This window comes from Panthera pardus, unplaced genomic scaffold (genome assembly GCF_024362965.1).
Source record: "Panthera pardus isolate Hobbes unplaced genomic scaffold, ASM2436296v1 HiC_scaffold_12, whole genome shotgun sequence".
Taxonomy (NCBI): Eukaryota; Metazoa; Chordata; class Mammalia; order Carnivora; family Felidae; genus Panthera; species Panthera pardus.
The window spans coordinates 7,267,241-7,294,290 of NW_026526677.1; the positions used below are offsets into that span (position 1 = coordinate 7,267,241).

General features: G+C 50.6%; 1 protein-coding gene across 4 annotated transcripts; it reads right to left on the bottom strand.

Annotated features, from left to right (window-relative positions):
* On the bottom strand, positions 1–27,050 carry POLA2 (DNA polymerase alpha 2, accessory subunit). 4 transcript variants are annotated; one of them, XM_053899470.1, is made up of 18 exons: positions 26,126–27,018; positions 23,003–23,127; positions 22,423–22,514; positions 21,769–21,826; positions 17,124–17,230; positions 14,941–15,134; positions 13,973–14,061; positions 12,582–12,737; positions 11,660–11,722; positions 10,829–10,871; positions 7,365–7,489; positions 7,036–7,074; positions 6,239–6,312; positions 3,078–3,186; positions 2,466–2,572; positions 1,598–1,657; positions 1,216–1,342; positions 1–504 (listed from the first exon to the last, which is right to left on the bottom strand). In XM_053899470.1, the coding sequence occupies exons 1-18, from the start codon at positions 26,202–26,204 to the stop codon at positions 352–354; spliced, it is 1,800 nt and encodes a 599-aa protein (XP_053755445.1). In that variant the 5' UTR covers positions 26,205–27,018; the 3' UTR covers positions 1–351. The 4 variants fall into 4 exon arrangements, 3 of the variants coding, with proteins under 3 accessions (XP_053755445.1, XP_053755446.1, XP_053755447.1); XM_053899471.1 differs by having other exon boundaries at positions 23,003–23,183; positions 26,126–27,017; XM_053899472.1 differs by lacking the exon at positions 26,126–27,018 and adding an exon at positions 25,642–25,719.

Sequence of the window (27,050 nt, forward strand, 5' to 3'; positions counted from 1 at the left end):
TTCTCCTCAGAATTTACTTTTACTTCTCCAAAAGTTGTTTCCGTGTCTGATATCAAGTAGAAAAATCAAAAAGGCTTCTTGCGTTTTCGGAGCACGCCGCGTCCACGGCCGGTTCTCTCTGGACTCTGCGTGTACTTGAAGAAACAGCAGCTTTCCTCCCGAGAAGTTCGACTCAGAGTCAGGGCCCAGCTGCACGAGGCCTTGCCCGCCAGGCCTAGACCCCGCAGCCTCTTCTCCAGCTCGCTGCCTGCCTCCTCTACCTTTCCACGCCTGGGCTCTTGTGGGAAGGCCGCTCCTGGGCTCACGTGTCCATGAGGCCGCATGACGGGGGATGATGGGAGCACCAGGGCCTCAGATCCTGACCACCTGGGCGGCCGCACACGGACTCCGCCTCCCCTCCCCGTCCTCGGCCCGCTGCCTCCTGAGGAGGAGTCGGCCGAAGGTGCCCCCCACCTGCCCTTTGGTGAGGCGCCCGGGGTTCACACAGACACAGCCGAGGACGTCCTGGGGAAAGGAGAGGGGCCGACGTGAGAAAGTTGGAATCATCTAACCGTCAGACCCCAGCGAGGGGTTTATAAAATGGAAAGGAAGGCCGAACCCATCTCAAGTCTGTTAACTTATTATTGGAAAACCCTGAATTCCTTAGGAGCTTCTGAAACAGAATGAAGGAGGTAAACCGGCAGGGTAACAATCGGCTCCCAGACTTGGGGACAAATGTCTACCTTCTGAGGACGAAATGGCTCTGGGTTGGCCAGAGGGGTACTGGTCGGGAAGATCCCCTGTGAGGGACCCACCCGGAGCAGGGCGGGGGGGGGGGGGGGGGGGAACCGGCCTTGGGTGGCATAGATGATAAAGAGCCAAAGGGCTGAAATCCCCCTGGAGGTCACATCCGAATTCAGGGGAGGGGCAGGCAAGTGCAAGTGTGAAACCTCTCCAGGTCACCCTGACATGGCCCCAGGTGACAGCCACTGTTTGAGGGGCTTCCTGCCCGCCCCTGGGACTCCCAGGCTGGGCCGACGGAGCACCATGCTCTGGGGCGCAGGCGAGCAGGGGGATGCCTTTTTCCTTACACGTTTTACTAACAGATTAGTTTACCACCTCTCCCAAACAAACGAGGCCACCGTCCCCAGCACGAAGAGCGAGGACCAGTGGTCTAGAAGGGGAAGTCAAAGACCGGTTCCGGCATTTCTGGGAAAAAGGAGAGTCCAAACCCACCTTCACGAAGTATTTCAGCTCTGATGGGATAATGAAGACGTCTGGGGTGACAGGCAGCTGGGCGTAGGTGTAGAAATTCTCATAGTCAATGGCCATGTCTTCCTGGGGAGGGTAGAGCGGGTAGTAGCTACAGAGACGGAGAGAAACAGTCAGCAGTGGCTGATCCGGGCCCCACCCTTCCCGCATGGCTTCCCTCTCTGCATCCATGTTTTCAGATTGTCCTTCCTGCTCCTCTGTGTTTGGGGGACAGAATGCGGGCTTGTCATGGCAGGGCAGAGTTCCCCGGGAGTGGCCCAAGGAAGGCGCTCCCAATCAAATCGGTCAGAGCCCCGGACCCCGGAGCACACTCTTCACGGTCAGTTATTCCAGCGAGCCGGCTCACCTCCTCTGGGTCAGGATGTGCTTGAGGATTCGGCTGAGTCTGTCTGAAGTTCCGGAAGAACTGGGGAAGGAAGAGAAGCAAGAAACGGAATGCAGAGCCCTGTTTTTCAGCTTCTGTTTCTCTCTGGGGAGGACTCAAGGCTTTCATAAACTAGGGGGAAGCGACGCGGCCCGTGCGCGGTGACGGGAGGGCACCTCTGGGGAAGTTCAAAGACCCACCCCCAAAGAGCTCGGTCTGTTCCCACCTGAGGAGGGAAGCCGGCCACCGGGCTGCGGAGGGAAAAGGCAGGCATCCCTGGTGACGAGACCATAGTGGGCCGTTGGCTAGAACCGCAGCGTGCAAGAATGGGCCAGGGGCCCACCAGTGGGTGGGGGCGTGCAGTCGGGGTGACCCTCAACCACAGCCAGCAAGCGCACACCCGTCTCGCCCAACATGCCAACTGCTTCACACTCCTTCCGGTGACGGGGGAACTGAACTGCCGGACCTACGCTCAGCAGGTGTGGCGGGGTCTGATTCTGCAGAACGACACCTGCTCTGGTAAGGGAGGCTGCCCGTTCATTCTCCCGGAGCAGGGACGCCCACCCCTGCCTAGGTCACGAAGGTGGGAGGGGAAGGAAAGCAGGTGAACTTCTAGGATTATAAAGGAAGCACAAAGACATGGTTCTTTGGGGTCTCCGACACTGCAGACGAACGTAGCAGAAACGAACGTACCCAGTTGGCGTCTTGGGGACAGAGAAACTCTAATGGCCAAAGGGTGTGGCACAAAGTGCTGCTTGAGGGACTTCCCAGGCAAGGCTGCCAAGCAGCCCCTCGATTCTCTGGTCTAGAAAGCCACTGCCCTGCCTGCTGGCCCAGAACTGCTTCTCACCTACTGATCTCCTCGGCTCCCATGTGGAACAGCAGATCCGTGGACGTCAGGCCGAAGACCACTCCGTTCACGGAGAGGCTGCAGGGCTCAGACACGAACCGCACTCGCTAGATTGAAGGGGCGAGACGAGCATTTGTACGCCAAAGCTAGAAACTTCTTCGCCATGAAAGTGGGGCGTCTCCCAGGGCTGGGGAGACCACCGAAAGGGGGAGCAAACCAACAGAGAGTAAATCACATTCGCTTGTTAAAAAGAGAAGCCTAAGGGGCGCCTGGGTGGCTCAGTCGGTTAAGCGGCCGACTTCGGCTCAGGTCACGATCTCGCGGTCCGTGAGTTCAGGCCCCGTGTTGGGCTCTGTGCTGACAGCTCAGAGCCTGGAGCCTGTTTCAGATTCTGTGTCTCCCTCTCTCTGACCCTCCCCCGTTCATGCTCTGTCTCTCTCTCAAAAATAAATAAACGTTAAAAAAAAAAAAAAAAAAAAGAGAAGCTTAAAATTCAGGCCCTATCCATGCCCCCAAAAGGCACCCCCCTCCCTCCGCTTAGGGGGAAGAGCTGGGTCCCCCGCAGCACATTGGATTCGGGCTGCCTGCTTCTCAGGGGAAGGATGCTGGTACCTTGATGTCTTCTCGAGGCAGATCGGAGTAGCTGAAGGGTGGCTGTGGGTACACGGACTCGTGGTGCACATCCCTCAGCGATGGGACAAAGACGAGGTGGGAGCCAGAGCTACTTTGTCAAAAAAGCATCAGAAAAAAAAAAAAAAGCATCAGAAGAGGGAGAAAAATGAGCGCAGTTGAGTTAGAACAGCTGGACGACAGACTGAAGACGTCGCAGCTTAATACGAGAGCCTACATCCAGGGAGGAACTTCAGAACTGAATTCTAGAAGAAGAGGTGCTGTTTCCCATGCGACACTGTGAGCAAAAGACGACTGTTCTCATCTCTACCCTTCTACCTCAACGAGGCTCAGGTCACCCAGGACATGCTTCCTTCCGGGTGTTCCACTTTCTTCTGATGTTCCACTGGGGAAGGGATGGGACCGTTTGGTAGGAAAAGGGGAGAAGTTGGGATATAGAAAATCTAGAAAGACAAGGTTTAGAACAAAGAGTCAGAGCCGAACCCAAAGTTCTGCGTCTTCGCAGCTCACGGGCATTAGTCTCCCTGACCGGGGCTCTTTCCCGGGGAGAGGCCAGGCATGCCGACCGCCTGCACACACGGCCTTCCCGTTCAGGGATCAAACTAGACCCTCCCGACAGAACGCTCGGTCTGAATTACGACGGAGACAGAAACACCTTCAGAGGGATGGGGAAGAACGCAGGTGGCCTCTCCCCGAGCCAGCCCCGTGCCTCTCGCGTGCGGAAGCGAGGCCCCAAGTTTTTCTCAGCAGCCCGTGTTGCCAAAATGACAGGAATATTTAACAGCAACAGCAAAAGCAGTGATTCCCTGACGGAGGCAGAAGGGGGGAATCTCTAGGGAACAACATGTAATCGAAGAAAAACCCTGAACTCTGGGACCCAACTGTTTATCCTCCTCAGCCACACAAAAGAGGAAAAGGGGGGGAAAAAAAATCCTGTTTCCCTGGTTCCCTCAGCGGTGCTTGGCAGTGGGGCCTATTACAAACCACACAGGCCCAAAGTGTCACTTTGGGGGCATGTTCAAGACTCATCAACAGCTCTCCCTGCCAGCTCCCTCTCTTGCTTAAAATGTGTGGCCTTCCCAGATACAGGTACAGGGATGAAGGCATTGGTGCTTGTGGTCACATCTGTCACTTGTTTGTCATACCTGCTCAGAGTGTGAACTGAGACTTTTGCAACAGAGAATAAGGATCTTGAGACCACAGATACTTTGCATGCCAAGGTCCCTCTGACATGGAAAAGTGCACTATCACTTCCCAAGTCCCGGCGGGGGGACCCGAATGGGACTCGCCGTGCTCTGGACCCCACGGGCTCAGTCTGTGGTGGACACGAAAGGCGGCTGTGCAGCTGGCCCCTCTGTTTCAGCGAAGGTTCTGGAAGAGCAACGGTTAAGGAGAAAACAGCCCTCCCGCTCATGGTTATAAAGTGGCTGCAGGGGGAGGGATCCGAAAGAAAATTCCAACTATGCTGAGCATTGCACAGCCCTCAGGCATCACGGTGGGAGGGTCCCCGCGGCCGCTCCCTCTGCGGCTCAGCTCTCTGTGGAGGGGGTGCTTCCTCAATAGTTCTGGCTTTTACTGATAAATCAGCTTTGTGCTCCGCGTTCCTGAGCTCTCAGGAATAAAAATAAATTCCCCCAACGAGGAGACGCTGACCACTTATATACAGTTAGGGGAAGGGGGGGCGGCTCTCCCTGCCCTGAGGCGCACACTGGCCACAGATGAAAGTGCCTGGCGGCGCTGGGTGCTCACCCCACGGTGACAATGCCCCGTCTGTTCTTTGTTTGTCCCACTGCTGTCACCACCACACGGGGCGAGGAACCAAAAACAGAACCCGATGTCACAGGGACAGCACCCAGCCCACTGGGCACTGCTATGCAGGTCCCTGCCCATCCCCAGGGGACCCGAAAGAAGGGGACACCGGCCCTGCTCCCGGATGCCGGGAGGGGGCAGGGGGGCGATCTCAGAGGAGGAGCGCTGGGCGCTCTCCAGCTCTGATGAACCCGGCCAGGGTCACAACAACGTGGGAGGCAAGAGGGCAGGCACTGTATGGTCTTCGTTTGTGGACGGGAGCGGGGGGAAGGGGAGACCCAGTCGCATGCAGGCTGTCACTGGCACGACTCAAGTCCCCCACTGGCAGGTAAGTTAGAGGGTGTCTTCCCCCATCCCCAAGGCCTACCACGCTGGCCGTGCTGCCCATACAAGAAGGTAGTATTCTGACTAATCGACTCTGGGATCAGTTCTCACGGCGGATGGGCGGAAGATTATACATCTTGTTTTGAGAACCACCTTTGTTACAGACTCGTTTTTAAAAGCTTAGCCTCAGGAATGTGTATTTCTTATGAGCTCAGCTACAGGCAAGCAAATCCCTGGAGGAGAAGATCCATCACCTACCCCAATTCCTTTCAAACCCTGGCACTGGAAGGGCAGGGACAGGAAGTGAGGAGGTCAGCTTCCTGCTTAACTTCCTACATGCAGCTTTAGACTCTTCCTGGAACAGTGCCCTTTCTCTCAAATTAGAACCGCTCATCTCTTTCATCGCCACTGTGACCTCTCACCGTCCCTTCCCCTCGGTCTGCGGCGAGGATCCAAGGTCCCACCCTCTTGGGAGTTTCTACCATGGTTTCCTGGCGAGGATCCAAGGTCCCACCCTCTTGGGAGTTTCTACCACGGTTTCCTGGCCGTCAGCAGTGCCCCTCGAAACCCAGGGAAGCTCTGACGCCGGGGAAGGACTTGGGCTCACCCCAAAACAATCGCTCGCGCAGCAAGATGTTTGGGGCCCCTGGGGATTTTGTTGGGTAACTAACTCATCAAACACTTCTCAGAATCAGCTGGGAAGATTCCCATGGAATGAGCTTATACAAAGGCGAGCGAGAAAAAGGAAGGAAGTAAAAGAACAAGCAAGGGAAGAGCGAAAGTCTATGAAGCGTTTTCCTGTCAAGTGTGTTTATCTTTGTGTTTGACAGAGATGCCTCTTAACCTGGCGTCGGTGCACTTGAGGGTCAAGAGCTGGATCCTCTCTCTGTAGTTCAAAAGGACGAAGGGGGTGGGGGCTACCATTGCTTTCCATCAGTTTCAGCTTCTTACTGGGAAGCCCTGGAGAAACTAGGCAGCTTAAGGTTCTGTCCAACATTCTGAATTCTGACCTTCGTGTCCCTTCAATAATTGTCCGTAGACACTGCTTGAAGACATCTTCAAATGGACTTGTCAGCAGACAGTTCTGCAAGAGAAGAAGGGACACCGATCGAGAGGGTAGGCGTTGGCCTTTATTCACCTGCCTAACACGTTAGTGACCTCAGGGGCCAGCTGTTGAGCGAGGAGCTGGAGGGGATACAGACGAAAGAGACGTGTCTCTGTCCTCAAGGAGCGGAGTCTACCAGGGGGCAGGAGAGGAGATGGGGGAGGAATTCATCCTCTGGAATGTAAGCTGAGAGAAAGACTAAAAGGAAGAGCGTCTCGAATCCTTTCTGTGGAAGGTACAATATCCAGAGAGAAGGGCAGGAGGCACCAACTCTCGGCCGAGAGATGCCCTGGGAAGGGCATCTTGTGTTTTATGCACCAAGGGACAGCATGGTGTGGGGCAAGGAGCTGAGGGCAGCAGCCTGGTGGGGCGCTTTTGCACGTGCAGCTCCGCGACCCACGGACACCTGCATCCGAGCTAGTGCCCTGTGCCTCCGCAGGCAGTGTCCCAAGGGGACACCAGGACTCACAGCTTTGTATTTCCCTCCCCCAGCTTCCAAACGGCCTCGTGTGCTGGGGAAGTGAAGCCTTCAAATTCCGTATCTTTATAAAAATGCCCCGCTACAATGTTTTTCTGTTTAGCCACAGGGATTAATTTAGGTTTGTTACAGATGCAGCGTAAACTCCGAAATCTGGAAGTAACAGCGAGGGTCAACTGAACGCAAGAATCCGGCACTTGCCCATCCCAGCCCCGGTCACTTACCTCAACCTGCTCATGCTTAGCATCCAGGAAAGGTCCCAACTGCAACAGGCCCAAGGGGAGAGAAACAAAGGTGTCAGAACCACACAGTGTCTGTGAGCACCTTCACATACCCTCCTAGTGGTTCTCTGCCCGGGATCTATCTGTCCCTCCAGGCTGCGCGTGGAGCCCGGGACAGGTAACAGATGGGGTGGGGGTGCCCGGCTGTGACCCTGGATGGAGGGGAGCTGCCTCCTATAACACTGGGCCTTTTCCCAGAGTCTCTTCCCCAGTTTTCCCATTGGTACCCCCCCCGCCCGACGAGGCGAAGCTGTCCCAGGAGGGTTTCCTACCAGGATGCAGACATCTGGCCGGTCGCGGTTGATGATGGCAATTAGATCAAGCAGGGGGTCATACGTGATGCTGTCGGAGGTCGTGTATGGCCCGCAGGCCACCAGGACCATGTTTTGCTCAAAATCTAAGACAGAAAGGATCATGAGGTGTTGATTAGAAGAAAATGGAACGGTGGCAGAAAGGACGATTAGGGAAAAAACCGCCCCAGGATTCAATTGAGAGTCTCCCTAGGTGTACAATTCTGGGAATCCAAGAATACGACCTCATTCCCAGCCTCAAAGAATATTCCATCAGCTGCCAGAGACGGGGAAGTACGCGAATAGCCAGAGCATGACAGGCGGTTTGCTAGCAGCACACGTGAGCGATGGGAGGAAGCCATCGGGAGAGACGTGATCAAGGTGAGGTCTGCTAATGCGCTGCCTCCCTTTTTTATTGGGGTAAAAAAAGCACAACATAGGGGCGTCTGGGTGGCTCAGTCGGTTAAGCGTCCGACTTCAGCTCAGGTCACGATCTCACGGTTCATGAGTTCGAGCCCCGCATCGGGCTCTGTGCTGACAGCTCGGAGCCTGGAGCCTGCTCCGGATTCTGTGTCTCCCTCTCTCTCGGCTCCTCCCCCGCTCATGCTCTGTCTCTCTCTCTCTTTCAAAAATAAATAAAAACATTAAAAAAAAAAAAAAGCACAGCATAAAACTGACCACATTAACCATTTTTAAGTGTACGTTGCAGTGCCATTAAAAGAATCCAGAATGCCGGGCAACCATCACTGCCATTCATTCCCAGAACTCTGTTCACCTTGTCAAACTGAAACTCTGTTCCCATTAAACACTAACTCCTCCTCCCCCGCCCCCATTCTCCTGTCTATGATTTTGGCCGTTCTAAGTATCTCATGTAAGTGGAACCACCCGATATTTATCTTTCGGTGACTGGTTTATTTCGCTTTGCTTATGCTTGTAAGTAGGATTTTCCGGGAGCCAGGGCAAGGCAGTCTCCTGCACAGCGTGCGGTTTGAGTGTGTGTGGCGTGAGGGAACATCTGGTGGTCCCGTGTGGCTGCCGAATGCGGTCCACGGAGGAGGCCAGATGGGCTGGGTGTGAGGCTCGGAATGGGATTCCCGCGTGAGCGGCACAGAGGTGTGGCGTTTGGCCACCTGTCGCACACTGCCCTTTTCCCCACAGCATCGGCTTTCCTTTGGGAGAACCAGCCCTCTCCTCCGGAAAGCAGTCTGGGGGCTGCAAATTAAGTGTACTGTCGTCCCCTGGCCCGGAGACAGACGTCTGACCAGTTTAAGCCATCCATGCTCTTCTCCCTGGTTCTGGAATCTTGAGGTGAACTATCCAAGAACAGAAAAAAGGGTGGAGCTGACCTATTCCAGCCAGAGGTAACCGGGCGACATAGTTGGGGAATACCTGCTAGCCGGATACCTCGAGTTGCGAGGCCCTTCCCTGCTTCTAAGTCTGCGCTCCTAGCTGCCTCTCTTACCTGTGGGCTAGCTGGATTTCCCCTAACAAATTCTCTTTTTAAGTCCGAACCAGTTTCTGTGGCTCTCACTGACAAAACCCGAAGATCCCTGCCTTCTCAACGTGTTTTAGCTTCCTATGGCTGTTGGGACAATGATCACAAACTTAGTGGCTTAAGGACAACACAGGTTTATTATCGCGGGTCTGGAGGTCAGAAGTCCTAAAATCAGTGTTGGCAGGGCTGTGTTCCTTCTGGAGGCTCCAGGTGAGAAACTGTTTCCTTGACTTTTCCAGCTTCTAGAAGCTGCCTGGCATTCCTCGGTTCGTGAACCTTCCTCTACCTTCGAAGCCGGTAGCCTGCCATTATTTCTATCTCTGACTCGGATCATTCTGCACCCCCCCCCCCCACTTACAAAGACCCTTGTATTTGCACTGGGCCCACCTGTGCAGTCCAGGATAACCCCCCCACTCGGGATTCTTAAATTAAGCATACCTGCAACGTCCCTTCTGCCATATAGAGTAACCTATTCACACGTTGCAGGGCCTGGGCGGGGGGGGGGGGGGTGCGCATTACTGGTCAACCAGAGCAGGAACCCCATGAAATGAGATGGACAGTTCAGGGAGAAGAGTAAGTTTCATGCAACGATAGGGCAGAGGACAAAGTTAAATTTGGTTCTGAGGAGCCTACAGGAGATGTAAACCCTGGAGTAAATACCAAGTGCCAGCTGGACGAGGCCCATGTCTTACTCTGTCTCCACGAGTCCCCGGCTCAACACCTTGGTCAAAAATGTTTGTTAATAACCTATTCAGCTGCTTCCAGAGGCTTCCCTGGCATACAGCGAGGCTCCGGGCATCTCATGTCAATTTCGTTTCACCCCCTGAAGTGGACCTAACATCACCAAACTACTCGTGTTGCCAGAAACACCTATCTTCTGATACAATGGGCAATGTCACAAACTCCTAAACTGCATTCCTGATTCTAGGTCATCTCCAAGAATGACCTCATCACTATCAATGTGCACAGGGGGTTGACAATACCCTGGTGTCAGCCATCTCATTGTGAGTCCTCAATAGTCTTCTGCTTTGCTTTCAAAAATGCTTTGAATTATTTTGAGGCAGTCTGTTAACACTTCTTTTTGTCCCTTCCCCTCTAGATTAGTTATCAAATGACTCTGGGCTTCCTTAGAAATTTGTCTACTTTTTTCAATTTTTCAATTTTATTTAAATCCAAGTTAGTTAACATACAGTGTAATAATTATTTCAGGAGAATTTAGTGATTTATCACTTACACATAGCACCCCAGTGCCCACCCCAAGTGCTCTCCTTAATGCTCATGCCTCCACCCAGCACCCCTGCAGCAACCCTCAGTTTGTTCTCTGTATTTAAAGAGTCTCTTGTGGTTTGCCTCCCTCTGTTTATATTTTTCCTTCCCTTCCTCTATGTTTTGTTTCTTAAATTTGTCTAGTTTTTAAATAAACTTGCTATTTTGGAATAACTTTAGAAACATAGGAAAGTTGTAAAGACAGCACCAAGCTCCTGTATATATACCTTCCCCCAGCGTCCCGTAATGTCCTAATGCCCCCAGCGTCCTGACTATGGTGCATTTGTCAAAACGTAGCAATTAACGCTGGCTCATTACTCTTAGCTTCTGAGTTTATTTGGGTATTACTAGCTTCTCCACTAATGTCCCTTTTCTCTTCCCGGATCCCATCCAGGATAACACAGTGCATTCAAAGAAATTCTTTATATAAACTATTCCTATTTTCCCTCTCATAAAGTAACTTCCAGATACAAATGGCATGCCTCTTGTAGCCAGAACCCAGGTGGCAACGCTCACTGCGCTCGGACCCCGGCCTTCCACAAAGCGCCTGTGAAGCCACCAATCTGCTGTCACCCCTAGCCTCCGCCAGGGTGCGCCCAGGCAGCTTCTGCAGTTTTCTCAGGGCCTGAGGAACCTCGTCCACCATATTCACTGTTAGCAAAACAACGTTTGGACCCAGGCTTACCTTCATCCTCTTTGGTGGGCTGATAAAATGGAAGCGGCACACCCTTAAAGACAGGAGAAAAGCTAAATTGAGGCCTTACCCCAGGCACCATCTTTGGTTAAAAAAAGGGGTGGCCCCTGACCGGCATGGGAGGGGGCCAGGCAGATAGCCTTTGCAGATGGGAGGGAGGGTGGTGGGGGAGGGCTGAGATGCATAAGAAAGCAGCCTCAGTCTTGCTCCTTGGAGCTAAAAGCTCACAGATCTGATGATACCTGCCATTCTTCTGTATGGCTCAGAGTGACCAAGAAATCCACGTAATGGGAGGTCACGGCTAATCTCATAACTCAAGACAGGTGCTTAAAGTACCAGTTCCCTAGGCCAGGACCGGACAGCAGGGAATCTGAGACTTCTGCTTGCACTATGTGAAAATCAGTGGAGGATTATCACCTAGAGCAGGGATAGGTAAACTAGGGCCTATGGGTGCAATCTGGCTACTTCCTGTGTTTATAAATCAAGTTTTACTGGCACAGAGCCACACTCATTGGCTTATGGGGGGTCCATGGCACTTTTATGCCACAGCGGCACAACTGAGTCATTGTGACAGAGACCGTATGTCCTGTAAATTAGCCTGAAATAATTACTCTCGGGCCCTTTACAGAAATGGTTTGCTGACCCCTGGCCTAGAGGCAGCTTCCCATTTTATAGAGAATTGGGAAGCAAACAGATAGGCTCTCAAGAGGGATGAGTTTCCAGGACAGTCAGAACTGCATGTATTGTGCCTGCAGCAAAGCGGGGGTGGGGGTGGGGGTGGGGGTGGGGGTGGGAAGGGGGTTTGGGCAACTGCCGGGGTACCTCGTAGAGTTTGGTGGCAATAAGTTTTCCACCCGTGGTGTTGATTCCTTCCAGAATTACAACCTGAAGGACAAGAAGCAGAATGGGAGATAAATGACAAGTCAGCAATAAACTATTTTGATACAGTTAAAAATTATTAAGTATCGGGGCACCTGACTGGCTCAGTGGGTAGACCATGCGACTCTTGACCCTGGGGTTGTGAGTTTGAGTCCCACGTTGGGGGTAGTTTACTTAAAAAAAAAAAAATTAGGTACTAAGTCCAGCTATCTCATTTTGTAGTTGTAAACGTGGGGGTATTTTTTTAGAAAACAAATTAAAGGGGCTGGGGAGCCTGGGTGGCTTAGTCGGTTAAGTGTCTGACTCTTGGGTTTCAACTCAGGTCATGATCTCACAGTTCGTGATCTCACGGTTCGTAACAGTGTAGAGTCTGCTTGGGATTCTCTCTTGCCCTGCCACCTCCCCACGCCCCTTCCCTGCTTGTGCTCACTCACTCTTGCTCTCTCTCTCTCTCTCCCTCCCTCTCAAAATAAATAAAAAACTTAAAAAAAAAAAAAAGAAAACAAAGGGGTTGTATTAGTAATAATTATGCTCTATATGGATGACCTAATTTTTTGTAATGATCCTATGAGGTAAGAATTATTATTCCTATTTTAGAGATGAAGACACTCTGGCTTCAAGAGGATAAGGAATGTGGCCAGAATGACACATCTCGTGGGGTGGAGCTGGACCCCGGCAACAGATCCCAGAGCCGAGGTCAGAGCACTGGGGGAAAGCTGGAATCCCCATGAGCCTGGGCTCTAGCTACACCCCCCGCCGCCACAGGTTGAAAGTGACAGGCAGCCGGTGACAGAACGCTTGTCCCCAGAGCTGCAGCCCGCTACATGTACTACGGGGTGAACAGCCCTCGCACGTCCCATCTCACCTGTCCGGGAAATAGAGAGTATTCTTTGAGCTCAGATAAATCCACTGGAATTTGAGCCCCTGAGGAATGTTCCCGGTCTCCTTCAAGAATCACGGATTTGCTGTTCAGCTTCCCGTTGGTATCACAGCCAATCTGGCCCAGCAGAGTGACAGGCTCCTACCGAAGGTATAACAAAAGAATGACAGTCTTTGGGACAGGAGCTCAAAACCTGAGGCCAACAGAATAAATCACAAAGCAAATCCCAAACGGCAAATATTTTTTGGCGGGGCATCATATTGACGAGAATCACCACTGCCTCTCACGGCAGAAGAACAAACACTCAAATGGCATTTGGTCTGTCTGCACCCCCACCCCCATGCTTGAGCCCCTCTAAGTGGCCACCTAAGCTTGAGCATCTCAAGTAAAGGGAAACTTGCACCCCAAGGCAGCCCACTGCATCTCTGGAGAGTTTTGACTATTAACAGTAGCTCAGGCCTGTCGAGTTCATGAACATCGGGCACTGTTCTACAGGCTTACGTGTATTAACCTGTCTGATTTTCACAATTGTGAAATTGTGGATACTGTTATTGTACTCACTTTACAAATGAGAAAAATCAGCCCAACAGGTTACATAATTTAATCAAGGTCAAAGAGTGGGTAGTCTGGTTTGAAGTTTGGCTCCAGAGCCATATCCTTAACCACATACCATATTGTCTCTTAACAGGAAGTTCTTCTCTGAATTGAGCTGAAATTTCTCTCCCCGGGGCTTCCTCTATCCTGTTCCCACTCCTGGGGCCAACTGAGGAAGTCTAATCTTTTCCCAAACTTCCTTCTATGACATGGTTTTGCATATCTTCCCCAACTGGTCAATCTTCTCCGAATGCAAACAATGACAGAAGTACCATAAGGAATGTTCTAGAACACATTTCCCCTTAGATTAAAAAATGTTTTAGAGAGAAAGCACTGATCCATACGCTAGATGATATCACCATTCAAGATACTACTGGCAACAGTTGGTCCCTAAGGACAGAGACCAGATTAGGGGAGACTAGGAGTCACCGCTTCTAGACTCCCTATTCTTGCCGTTGTCCTCATATCCTGATAACTGAATGCTTCTATTTGTAGGAAATCTCCAGGGGGCACCTGCCTTACCACTAAAAGGAAAAGGCCTCAGTCTTTGCTTGAGCACAAGACCCTAACCAAGTGCACAGAAAATGACCGTCTCTGGTCACAAAACCCGACAGTTCTTGTAGGTCTTTCTTCAGAAGGATCCATTTTATCAAATTTGACCAAGACGGATGTTCTAACTAGAATGTAGACAAGACGTAAAAAAGGACGCAAGAAGGATGCCTGTTCCCCATCAGTTAAAAAGTACAACAGTAACTGGGAAGAACTGGTAGAACAATTCTTACTTGAGCTGGGACCAGAACGGAAGTAAAAGCCTCAATCTGGTAATGTTCCTTAAGTTCGCTGCCGAGTTCTTCTATCTTGCAGGTCAGAACTGAAATCCCAGAGGGGAAAAAGTATCATGTTTAGGACATTCCACTTGCCAAGGGGAGAAAAATACCACACGCTGTAAGATATTAAAGTCAGCCAGAAGCAAGAGGGCGTCCAGGACGTCTTTCTAAAGCCTAACGAATCTCTCGAAATCGGGTTGCTGAAGTGGCCTTCCATTTGGCCACATATCGTGTGGCAGAATCCCTGAGAGTCAGCACGGATCCCCGCAACCCAGTCTTCCTTTTATTTTGGTCATCAGTGAGGTTTAGGGGAAGTCAAGCCCAACCTGGAACGTCTTCCATTCTTTACAAGGAAGAAGCCGTGAGTGTCTTTGACCTCACTTGGGCTTTTTTGACATAGTTCAAGTGGTTGTCACTGGGAAATGGTTACGTGCTTTTTCTTCAGCACTTTTCTTTAGGGAGGCAAAGTGACTTGGGAGAATTACTGAGAGCATCCCCTCCACTCATGTCCCTCCACTAACAGGGGCGTGTGGAGGACACCTACTGACTTCTATATTCAAAGGCAACCTTGGGACTCGTTCTACCAGCCTTGCTAAAGTTTCGTTACTTTATACCTTTCCAGGTGGTTTTATAGTTTCTGGAACTTCTTTCTTTCTTTTTTAATAAAAATTTTTAAATGTTTTATTTATTTTTGAGACAGAGAGAGAGACAGAGACAGGGAGGGAGAGTGTGAGTGGGGGAGGGGCAGAGAGAGAGAGGGAGACAGAATCTGAAGCAGGCTCCAGGCTCTGAGGTGTCACCACAGAGCCTGATGCGGGGCTTGAACCCACGAACCATGAGATCATGACCTGAGCCAAGGCTGGGCGCTCAACGACTGAGCCACCCAGACACCGCTCCAGAATTTCAAAGGGAAAAACAATCACCTTCTCGAATGTCTGGAAGCTTCTGAAACATTGATTTGTAGCTCCCGGTTAGTGCCTCTGGACACCCCAAGACCTTCAGGCTGATATTGCCAGCCCCTCCTCTTCCAGACCAAGACACTCCCTGTGCTGAGCCAAAGGAGGTAACCGCTTCTCCGCGGTTACTTCTCGAGTTGTACTTCTGAGAGGGAGTAGCACTGATCAGAAGCAAAACAGGTAAATATTACTGTACTCGTATCTAAAGAGAGAGGGGAATACAATGAGGTCACCTTGGGGATTGGACAAACGTCAAGCTGGCCTCACATTTTCTAAATCTAATCAGCTTAATGGGGTCGGACATACCCGGACCTTTAAGGAATTCCAGGAATGAGGGTAAGTTTAGAGACAGAGACAGATTTTAAAGGGTTTTCTCCTGGCTTCAAATGACCAAACCAAACCAAACGCTGAACTGATTAAGAAGCAAGTTTCAAGTATCACTTTCCTTGGTTTCTTACGATTTTTTTTTTCAGCACTTATTAGAATACCATTAGAGCCTGGCTGTGGATAAGCCCGAAGTTGCTGTGCACATCTAATTCCTCACGATGTAGTTTAAGGTAGACACCCCAATAAGACACAGTTAAAAGGAATTAATCAACTTTCCCCAGTGTCTACGGAGGTGGAGATGTAATGAATTCAGTCAGCTGGTGAACAAATATTCCCATTCTTCAAGGCTCAACTGACAAGTTCTCGTATTTCCTCTCACTGACTGGTAAACAAAAACACACAAATACTGCTGAACAGCTTGGATGACAGTGAGGCCCTCTAATCCTCTGGTCGTGCACACAGCTCACAGAGAGGTCTATTTCAAACGGTCTTCATTTAATGCGCCGAGACTCTGCAGGGGCCAGTTTTATGTGGGTGACGTTGCAACTGGTGCTACGAGTCCCTCTTTCGACAGACAGACTACAGAAAATGAGCTCAATTAATCGCCTCGCTCTCCAGGGCCGCCTCTACTTGAATAATTTAGAGGTTACTTTCATAAATTACCAAACCAGTCTCTGACATCAGCTTTATTAGCGTGCATTAAAAAATGCCTAGGCGGTGCATCGCCGACTTTTCCAAGCTCCTCCCAGAGCAACTCTGTGGGACAGCCATGACCACCGGCCCTTTAACGCCATGACATTTTGAGCGACTGCTTATTTAGAGATTATAACCGCCGTGATAGTGCTGGTTCAGCTCATGAGAACCACGTCTATACAGCAAGTTTCAAAGATGCCCTTGGAAGTCTAGAAAGCTCACGTCCGAAACCTGAGAGCAGGAGTGGACGAAGCTGGCGTTAACTGTCCGTCAGAGTCCAAGGACTGCTCATCTGGAATGACTGCGATCACCTCCTTTCTCAAGAGAAGGAGCTGGGAAGTCTTAAGCTCTGCTGAATCTGGAAGACGTGATCCGAAGCACAGGTGGTGGCCGATGGCAGTCAGTATTTCCCTAAACGGTTAACGTGACTGCTTCTTAGCCTCATCCTGACGTGGCAACACCAAAACCTTTCTCCGATTCGGCAGGGCCCTCACCTATGGGATTCTCCGATAGGAGACATGTCATTTACGGATTTCAAAAAAAATCACATGTGATCTTTGTGGATTTGTGTGCAGAGGTGGCAGCGGGGATAAAAATGCCAATTAAGTCGTGTAGAGTCACAGCGACAAGCAACCTCTCAGAAACTAGTTGTAACCTGAGAGAGGAACAATAAACGGGTTACACAGCATTATGAACGCAGAGACGTGCTTTTCTTTTTAAAAACTAAATACTTTAGCTTAAGAGAAGAAGAAGAAGAAACCCGACAACAAATGAACTAACAGAGGCAGGTGGAAACCTATTTGTCTCGACTGGCAAGACTCCTAAGACTCCAGGACTTCTGAATAGATAGGTTGTTTTCCACAGAAGATATCAGTTCCTGATCTAGGAAATGAGCCCCAGAAAAGCGGGTGGAAAGTAAGTTTCCTTAACTACTGGAAGACACGGTAATTTTCCACACAGGAAGAGAAGGCAGGGAGGGCAGGGAGAAACGAGGCTCTCCGGCCAGGCACCGCGGAGGTACACGTCCACCTGCATTTCGTAGGGTCACTCTGTAGAGTCAGCCACGCGATAACCAGAGAAAGGGGAGGGCAGGCCTGCTGTCTGGCGGCTGGATTCATTCTGATCCATACCTTGGAGAGAAACTCGACGGCGAGAGAAGCTGATGGGGGCTCCGAGTAGACACAGTCCTTTTGGTTAGGGGGGTTTCTGGGGTGGTGACAGCTCGCTTCTGAGAACCCTAGGAACAAAACAGAAGACAGAATCCCAGTCACTGTAGATGCAAGTTGCTAACCGAGTGTATACAGCCCCTTAGGAAGAGAAGCATGGTGCCCAAATGTAGGGCACGAGGTAGGACTGGGTTGGTTCTGTTCTTAAGGCCCCATCTCCAAGCATAAGCCCACACAGAAATCTGTAGCGGCTATGACCAAGATCCATCAGAATCCTGTCCCCATTTTGAAGGCAATAATGAAAAAGTACCAACAGTTCCCAGAAAAAGACTGCCAAGCAGGCAATCTGTCCTGTCAAATTGTTCACGTGGTCGCTCTCGTCCCCCACCTCTTTGCTTTAGTACAGCTGCTGAGTTTTGCGACGCGTACGGTTTTGACCTGTGCGGCCACGGTTTCCTCAGAAGGGATGGGACCACGTTACTACTCGTTTTGGCAAGGTCCCCCGCACGTTTTCAAAATTAGAGATAGGAACAACTCCAGGCGGATAACACGGTTGAGCTCATAGTTGGAGACTATTTAGCAAACACCTCATTGACGGTCACTTCTGTTTTCTGGTTTTTTCTCATCAACCAAGAATCCAAAGACATGCCCAGGAAGGAGGATGAAGCCCACAGCTCAGAGATTCATTGCTCCCCAAAGTCTAGGACAGACGACTGTGGTAGAGCAAAGACAAAACCCTTGCTGGGACCACAACCAGGAGGCCAGTTGGCCTGCGGTGGATTCCCTGCCCTTGGGCTCCTCCTGGCTGTGTACAGAAGTTATGCCACTACGGCTATCTGCTGGGGATGACTGGGGACAGAACACAAGAGAACGGACTCAAGACCGTCATTAAGTAGCTGGAATGGAAATTAGATTTTAAAAAGACCCTTATGCTACCACTCTTACACAATAACCATTTTCTTTTCACCCCTCTGCTTCCTGCCCACTGCTGGAGACTGCTGCGGCCCAGCCCACAATAACCATTTTTAAAAGATGTTTATTTTATTTTTTAAAGAGAGAGCACGAGCAGGGGAGGGGCAGAGAGAGAGGGAGACACAGAATCTGAAGCAGGCTCCAGGCTCTACACTGACAGCAGAGAGCCCGACGCGGGGCTCAAATCCTCAAACGGTGAGGTCGTGACGTGAGCTGAAGTCAGACGCTCAACCAACTGAGCCACCCAGGTGCCCCTACAATAACTCTTTTTTAATGGTATTTTAATATTTTTCCAATTAAAAAAATATAAATTCTAATATTTATTCTTAGTTTAAATACAAATCTTGGGGCGCCTGGGTGGCTCAGTCGGTTAAGCGTCTAAGTTCGACTCAGGTCACGATCTCGCGGTCCATGAGTTCGAGCCCCGTGTTGGGCTCTGGGCTGATGGCTCGGAGCCTGGAGCCTGCTTCGGATTCTGTGTCTCCCTCTCTCTCTGCCCCTCCCCCGTTCATGCTCTGTCTCTGTCTGTCTCAAAAATAAACGTCAAAAAAAAATTTTTTTTAAATAAATAAATACAAATCTTAATTTGAATATTACATATACTGCTTTTTTTGCACTATATTAATTATGAGCAATTCCCCACATTATCAAAAACTTTGTCCTTTTTAGTAGCTGTGCTAATTAAATTGCTACATAATAATTTACCTAACTACTTCTCTACTGCTGGATGTCTGGGATGCTTGTAGTTTTGGGTGATTATAAATGATGCTGAGATGCCCACCTTTACACAGACAGCGTCTCCCATAATTTGGATTATTTCCTTCGGGGAGAGTCTGACTAGGGATAGTTACTGGACCAAAGGATGGATAAGATTTTATGGTTTTGCTATACATTCTCAAACTATTTTCTTAAACGACCCTTGTAATACACAGGGGCTGTCCAACTCTGGGGCCAAGGTGGTGTGGCAGTATTTCAAGAGAAAGACAGTCTGTCTCCCAGGACGCGGCAAGAGGAGGTTACTCTGGGAGACAACGCAGTCTCACGGTGCTCGTCCTCAGCCCTCGCAGTGACAGCTGATTGTGTCAATAAACCAACTCCAGTCATGCTTCTTGGGGATGCGCTCTGACCAGGCTCATGAGGTCTGTCAACACTACATGCCAGTATTCATTCACAGCGAGGACAAGCGACTGAGGGTACCATATTCCCATAAGCCGGGGTGAGCACATGCTCACGCCACACAGAAACCCAAGTTACGGCCAAGGATGCCAGTTTACTAACTTGCTAGAAATATAACGCTGGCGGCCTGGGAACTTCAAATCCTTGGGCTAACACATTCTCCCCTGCCGGGCAGGACATGAGGAAAGCCAGACTATAACCACTGGATTTACGGTGAGCCTGGAGGCAGAGAGTCGCTGTCAACTGCACGAGGCAAATAGTGATGATAAACCAAGGCCACTGGAACATTCACCCCCTATAGCACAGGCACACCTGCCTCTGAGACCCGACAAGGGCCTGGCAACCTCACTGTGGCACCGTTCGTGTGGGAAAGACCATGACTATTTTGTCAGGAGGCCACCGATGTGTGGCCTAATAACGATCAAGCGGTTTCCGTGTGCCAGCTCCTGTTCTGAGTATTTTACATTCCTCTAGCTCAACCCACACGGCGTCTCCCCTGAGCTTCAGATACATTTCATATTGTTTGCTCATTTCAGTCCGACTCACTCAACTCTGATTCCCTGGTCACCAAGTGTGATGCATAACTGAGCCTCCTAGGTGTCTCCGTAGCAGGAATGGGTGTCCTCGGTAGGAGGTCTCCGTCGCTGGGAGGGTACATACTTCCACATTAAGTCAAGTGAATTTGCATCTGATCTCTGCGTCAGTCTACTGAGAGCTGGGTTACCACGAGTCAGTCCCCAAGAACGTGATCAGCTCCGGACATACAGACACATCAGATAAATTCTGGAGCCGTGAAGCTGTCCGTCAGATCGACACGTGACAGCCCCGCTGGGTCCCGCAATTCTGGCTGATCCTACGCAGGGAGCCGAGGCAACCGTGCTCATCCAGAAGAGCTGTCCTTCAACAACTACCAATGTGCCAGGCTCTGGGCAAACAGCAGCGAACAAAGCAACGTCTCTGCAGGGAGCTTCCGTTCTAAGGGAGGGAGGCAGACTACAACAAAGAAGTAAATATAGAACAGGTCTCATGGCAATGGGTTCCACAGAGAAGAATAGAGCAAGAGAAGAAAACGGGGGAGGGAAGGAGGAGGGGGCTTTGCTCTCGCAGGCAGAGCCGTTGCCTCAGGCAGGGGGCATAGGAGATGGACACGTGGGATGTGTCTCAAGAGCAGCAAGACCACCAGAGTGGGGAGGAGGGTGGGAAGACAAGGGAGTGGGGCCAACTCCGGACAGACGCTCACACACCTTCTGAACGTTATCGGGGACGATGGCAGAGCCAGGGGAGAGCCGAGAGCAGGAAAAACCTAGCCCGACTTGCATCCGAAAGGGGCACGGAGCACCGACTGTTGTGTGAATTGCTTGGAGGCGGACAGAGTGAAAGAAGCCAGGACGGGAAGCCATCCCACTCACTCAGGAGACGCCGGTGCTGCAGGCCTGGTGGTGACAGGTCCTGGCGGACAGGGCTCGGAGAGGACCCGGATTCTGGAAGGAGGGCCGACGGGACCGGTGGAGGAGTTGGATGTGGGGTGTGAGAGAGAAGGAAGACTGGGGGAGGTCTCCAGGGTTCCTGGCCCGAACGAACGCAAGAGCGGAGGTACCTTTTAGCAAGGTGTGGGCTCCCGGACAAGCCCATCTCTAGGGGGACGGTCAAGTGCTGATTTCAGATCTCTTCAATTTTAGGCTAAGGGAAGTCGCAGGAGGTTCACACAGTATGTGGTGTGTGCCTGTTTTGTGTCAGCACCTCCACGGGGCACGTTTTTAGCTTTCTTGCTCGCCACAGGCACACCTGAGCTACTCACCTTCCTTCTCACGGGGTAACTTGCTTTGAAACATTAAGGCTTGCTCCGTGCTTATGAATTTCTACACATTTTAAGCTTCTTGAGGGCAGAGCCCAGCCATGCTCGTTTCATTCACCACTGTTCACCCAGGGTCTCGTACAGTGCCTGGCGCTCAGCAGCTGCTCAGTCAATGAACAAAAGCATCCCGATTGTATAGCTGAGGAAACCGCGGCTCAGATAAAACAACTCACCCCAGGTCACCTAGGTCTTTTGACTCAGGCTTGGAGGGCAACACTACTCCACTTATCCTATCCTACCTCTTGGGCTGGGATCCAACACCAGAACTGCATTATTCCATTGCAGGACTTCTGCCTGATACAACACTGTGTAATTTTTACAGAGAGTAATTACGGAGAGACTGTATTTGTAAACATTTTATGATATGCTAACTGGGAAAAAAAAAAAAAAAAAAAGCAGCAGGGTAGCTTCATGGTCACAAGGACTGCTGTTATATAAGCGCATCTATGCCCGTGATGGGAAAGGCAGACGTGGCAGGAACTGTATACGTGGTTCATCCTCTCCCTTAGAACTTCAAATGTTGCGATAACGTTTTAATGTTTCTAGAATAAAGACAAAAAAAAAAAAATGCTACTTGTAGAAAGCATTTCCAAACACTATACTCACCTTAGAGGGTGTGGTGTAAGAGTTCAAGAGGGTCTCTTCTTCTTCCTCCACTTCAATTCTAAAAAAAGTGTTTAAGGAAAACAACCAAAATCGAAGGTGATGGTTGGTTGATTAGATAAGAAATCTAAATAGTAGGTACTTAAAAAATTTTTTTTTTTATTTTAGAGAGACAGCCAGTGGAGGAGAGGGGCAGAGGGGGAGAGAGAGAGAGAAAATCCCAAACTGGTTCCATGCTCAATGCAGAGCCTGACGTGGTGCTTGATCCCACAACCCTGGGATCATAACCTGAACCAAGTAAGAGTCGGATGCTCAACCAACTGAGCCGCCCAGACGCCCCAGTACGTACTTTTTATTATTTGTTTTTATTTTATTGTTTATTCATTTATTATTTCTGAGAGAGAGAGAGAGAGACAGCGCACGTGCACACATATACACAAGTCGGGGAGGGGCAAAGAGAGAGAGAGAGGCAGACACGGAATCCGATGCAGGGCTCGAACCCACAAACCAACAAACCGCGAGATCATGACCCGAGCTGAAGTCGGATGCTCAACTGACTGGGCCGCCCAGGTGCCCCTACTATTTGTTTCAAAATTACACAAATTATGAAACACAGCATGTGGCTTTCATGCAAAGACCTTGGGCAGAAAAGGATACAGTTCTTGTATGGAAACAATGTCTCTAGCTCCTGCGTGCCCACCATCCCCGGAGGCTCTGTGCGAGGCTTTGGGCAATCTTTTGCTCAGACACTGAGGAATAAAAGATAATGAATATATATTATTGTGTAGTCGAGTAACAGGGAAAGTGTTTTTCACAGCCGTGAAGTAGGCGTTCAAAATGTAATCACATATATCTAAAATTCCTCAAAGTAAGAATTAAGAGGATGCATGATAGACTAAAAAGGAACAGTTATCCCATGACTGTTTGTTTCTAAGAACTTAATTCTAATAACAAAACCAATGGTTTGAAGACCTACCACACGACATACAGTTTTAGGTGATTTATACCCACTCTCATGTAATTGTTACAATAACCGTAAAAAATATGGGTGATTAGAACCACTAACAGAAGAGGAAACGGAGGCCCAGAAACACGTTCTATAGTTTGCCCAAGTGCACATCGGGACCAGAATCCAGACCTGATTCTACAGCCTGTGCTTCTCAATACATCACAACGCCTTCCCTCAAGAGCAAAAATAGAGAATTTCACGATTAGTTTCCTTACATTTTGTTCTTACCTCATGCTCAAAAGAGCTCAGGATCTCTGAGGTCAGGTGAACGTTATCTATGCTGGTGCAGAAGGCTATAAGCTCAGTGGCCATTTTCTCTTCATTCTGTCCATACAGAATGCACAGCTCTACCACTGTAGGAAGGAAAACTGGATGAGTAAGAACTCAGTTCATTGCTTGCAGCCTTCCCCTTGAAAAGTGAAAATAATCCTCTATTTATTCAATCAATATTTATTCAGCACCCACTAGGGCCAGGCACTGTTCCAGGCATGAGACTACAGCAGTGAACCAAACAGAAGAATCCTGGTCTCCACGAAGCTTACTATTGGGAGACAGAAAACAAATAAGTAAAAATCTGTAGGATGTTAGACGGTTACGCGTGTTGTGTAGAAAAATAAAGCCGGGGAAGGGATCAGGGTTGGTATTTTTCAACACAACGATTAGAGCAGGCTTCAGTGAGTGAAGACCGGAAGTGAGGTGTGCAGTATTCAGGGAAAGAGCTTTCAAGCAAAGATCCCGAGGTAGAAGCAAGACCAGCAAGGCCGCTATGGCTGGAACATAGGGAGGAAGGAGACAGAAGATGAGCCGAAGGGTCAAGAAGGTGCAGATTGCCGGCCATTGTAATTACCCTGGTTAACACTCTGAGTAACTTGGAAAATCACTAGAGAGTCTGGACAGAACAGGATCACTCTGGATGCTGTGTTAAGCATAGACTAAAGGGGACAAGGGCAGATTCAGAAGGATCAATTAAGATAATCATGGCAGGGTGCCTGGGTGGCTCAGCTGGTTAAGCGTCTGACTCTTGATTTAGGCTCAGGTCACCATCTCACGGTCATGAGATCGAGCCCCACATGGGGCTGTGTGCGGAGCGTGGAGCCTGCTGAAGACTCATTCTGTCTCTCTCTCTCAAAAAAAGAGAGAGGGACAGAGAGACAGAGAGAGAGAGAATTATGGCAAAATGCAGGTGAGAGGTGATGGTGGCTGGGATCAAGGTGGTGGCAGCGGAGGTGGGGAAGAAGTGGTTGGGCTCTAGATGGGAAGCATCCTGAGCGTAAGGCCAGTGGGACTCGCTGATGTGAAGCAAAAAAGGAGTCAAGGGTGAGGCTGTTTTCAGCCTGAGCCCCTGGAAGGGTGAGGAAGACAGCAGAGGAAGTACCGTGAGGACATACAGGAGCTTGGTTTTTAGACACATAAAATTTGAGATGCCAATTAAATATTCAGCTGGCAGTAGGATGGAGCAGCCTGCAGTTCTGCAAGAGGTCTGGGCTAAGATATACACCTGGGAATCACGAGCAACACATGGGATGAAAAACCAAGAGACCGGCTGAGATGACTAAGGGGCTCGTCTGGGGCTCAGGACGAGCTGAGAAGTGGTGACAACCAAGGTAAGAAAACAACCAGGTGTAGTGTCTGAGAAGCGAAGAGAAAAACGTGTTTCCAAGAGCACACGACCGTCAAATGCTGCTAATTTGAGACGAGGACTGAAAACTCACCCGACTTTAGCTAGGTGAAGGTCACCGGTGACCTTGAGAGGAACAGTTTCAGCAAAGTGCTGGGGATGAAAAAGCTTCCTGAAATGGGCTGAGGGAGGAAAAAATTGAAGACAGCAAATATAGACAACCCTTTCGAGGAGGTTTGGTGTCATTGGGGAGGAGAGAATTGGAATGGGGGAGGGTGTCAATAGAATGTTTTAAAAGAGGAGCAAGGGGAGCCTGAGTGGCTCAGTCAGTAGAGCATCGGACTCTTGTTTTCCGCTGAGGTCATATCTTGTGGCTCATGAGTTTTGAGCCTCGCATCAGGCTCCGTGCTGACAGTGTAGACAGAGTCTGCTTGGGATTCTACCTCCCTTGCTCTCTTCCCCTCCCCTGCTCACACTCTCTCTCTCAAAACAAATAAATAAACATTAAAAAAAAAAGGGGGGGGGGAGCGAGAACCACATTTCTATGCTATTAGGGGAAAAAGCTCTCAGAGCGAGAAAAAGGGAAAATATAAAGAGTTTAGAATTACTGGGGTGATGTTCTTAAGGTGAGAAAGAATGGGATTTAGGACTCAAGTGGAGGGTCTGGATTTTGCTAGGAACATGGAGAATTTATTCATTATAATAGGACGGAAGGAGAGGTAGGTGGGAAGAAGGAGCGGTGGTAACTTATGGAAGTTTTCCAATTCTATTTCCTTGGTGAAACAAGAAGTTCATCAGCTTTTGAGTGGGACAGAAAGATGTCAAAGGAGGAGAAGGTGGCAAACAGCCATCCAGGACACGCAGAGGGGAATAGATCAGGGAAATATGGTCTGACCGGCAATGTTAGAGTGCCAGTGAGGTTAGTGATTATGAATTGAAAGCCTAGCGTGCCAACGTCACTACCAAAGTAGTTCTGGGAAATGGAAGCAACAGGAATTTTGGAGAACGCACTGGGCATACGAACGTGGACTATTCTGGTATCTCACGTTAAGTTAACATGTTTGCATCCTGGTTTTATGTATGAAAAACTGCTCCTGGCCCAGAGCCTGACCAATAACAGGGAGCCCTGGACCGGAGGAGAGGGGACTGGGGTTCAGGGACCAGCTCGGGCTGTTTCTCCCTCTGTAAACAGCTGACAAGCTCCCCACAGTTCCTACCAAAGCTCAAATTCAATTCTGGAAAAACCCACCTCAAGGGAGGCATATTAGCACAGACCACCAGCGGCTTTGATGGGAAACGAGGGATCAGCAGAAATTTAAAGAGGAGGCTGGAAAGGGAGGAGCCAGGAATAAAAAGCCAGATTGCAACCCACCCCCCACCCCCCAATCTCTTGCTCTGTTATGGAGGCTTAAATAATTTCCCAGCTCTTGCCACCGGGCCTAGTCTGAACCCGGCATGTCCCAAGTGCACCCTTTCGAAACTGCGTTGATTTAAAGTGGTGCTTCGTATTTTTATTTTTGAGTTGGGATCCAAGAGCACGCTGCAAACATTTCAAAGTCCCCACATCCCAAATCTCAACACCTGGATTCACTCTTCACCTCCCAACGACCAAGAGGTCCGATCTAGGGGAGGTGGGGCTTGGAAGCGGTCCCCCTCTGGGTTCTACGTGACCGGGAACACGGAGCGCGAGCGCGGACCTCCGCTGGGGTCCGGGGCGGAGGCGAGGGACTCACATTTCTCAGCCAGAGCCTCATCGCAATCCACGTCAAAGATCTGCAACTCCTCCACCAGGCGCTGGGCCGACACGCTCATGGTGACCCAGGGGACGGCCGGGGGTCCGGCCCACCGAGCTCGGACCGGAGTCTAAGGAACCCGCGGCGTGGAGATCGAGGGGCAGGACGAGCTTCCCCTGATCCTTTCACCCTTCGGGAGACCGAGACGGAAAGGGACCAAACAGCCCGAGCCCTCAGGCGGTCAGAAGGTCCCAGGCGTCAGTCACGGAGGAGCGCCTTATTTTAATTGGGAGAAGCCCCAAACACCCGAAGGGAGGAAGCAGAAATCTCGTTAACTCGCTCTTCTGGAGAGAACGTCCTGCTTCCTAAAAGTTACGGCGGAGCATCTCGAGGACTGGAGCAAAACGGAGCAATCAAGGAAAACCCGCCAAATGGTGTGCGCGGAGCGCGCATGCGCGAGGCCCGGTTCAACCCCACCCCTTCCCCTCTGCTTCCTTCTTCACCTTCCCAGTCGCCGCGCGCGCTCGCGCGTCTGAGGGCGCGTGCGCACAAACGCCAACGCGCCTGCCCGCGCGCTCGCGTCCGGGCCCCGCGGGCGGCGGACCCTGTGGCGGCTGCGCGCTTGCCTCTCGAAAGGCGCGAAAGCTGGGCTCCGGCGCGCGGTGTCCTTGACTCCCCGGATCGAAATCGCGTCCCCGTGCCAGCCGCGGTTGCTGCATTTCGGGCACCGCCCGCTGGGCGAAGCTCGGTGACGAAAGTTCGTCACCCTTTTGTCTCGTGCCTTGGTGCGCAGGCGCTGTTGTGTATACGCCCGCCAGCCTCCCAGACCTGTGCCCCGCGCGGGAGAGGGAGGGCAGGTCTTTCCTTCTCTGTCCGCGTCTTCGACCCTGCAGTCGGTGTGCTGTCGCTTATCTTAAGAGGGTGA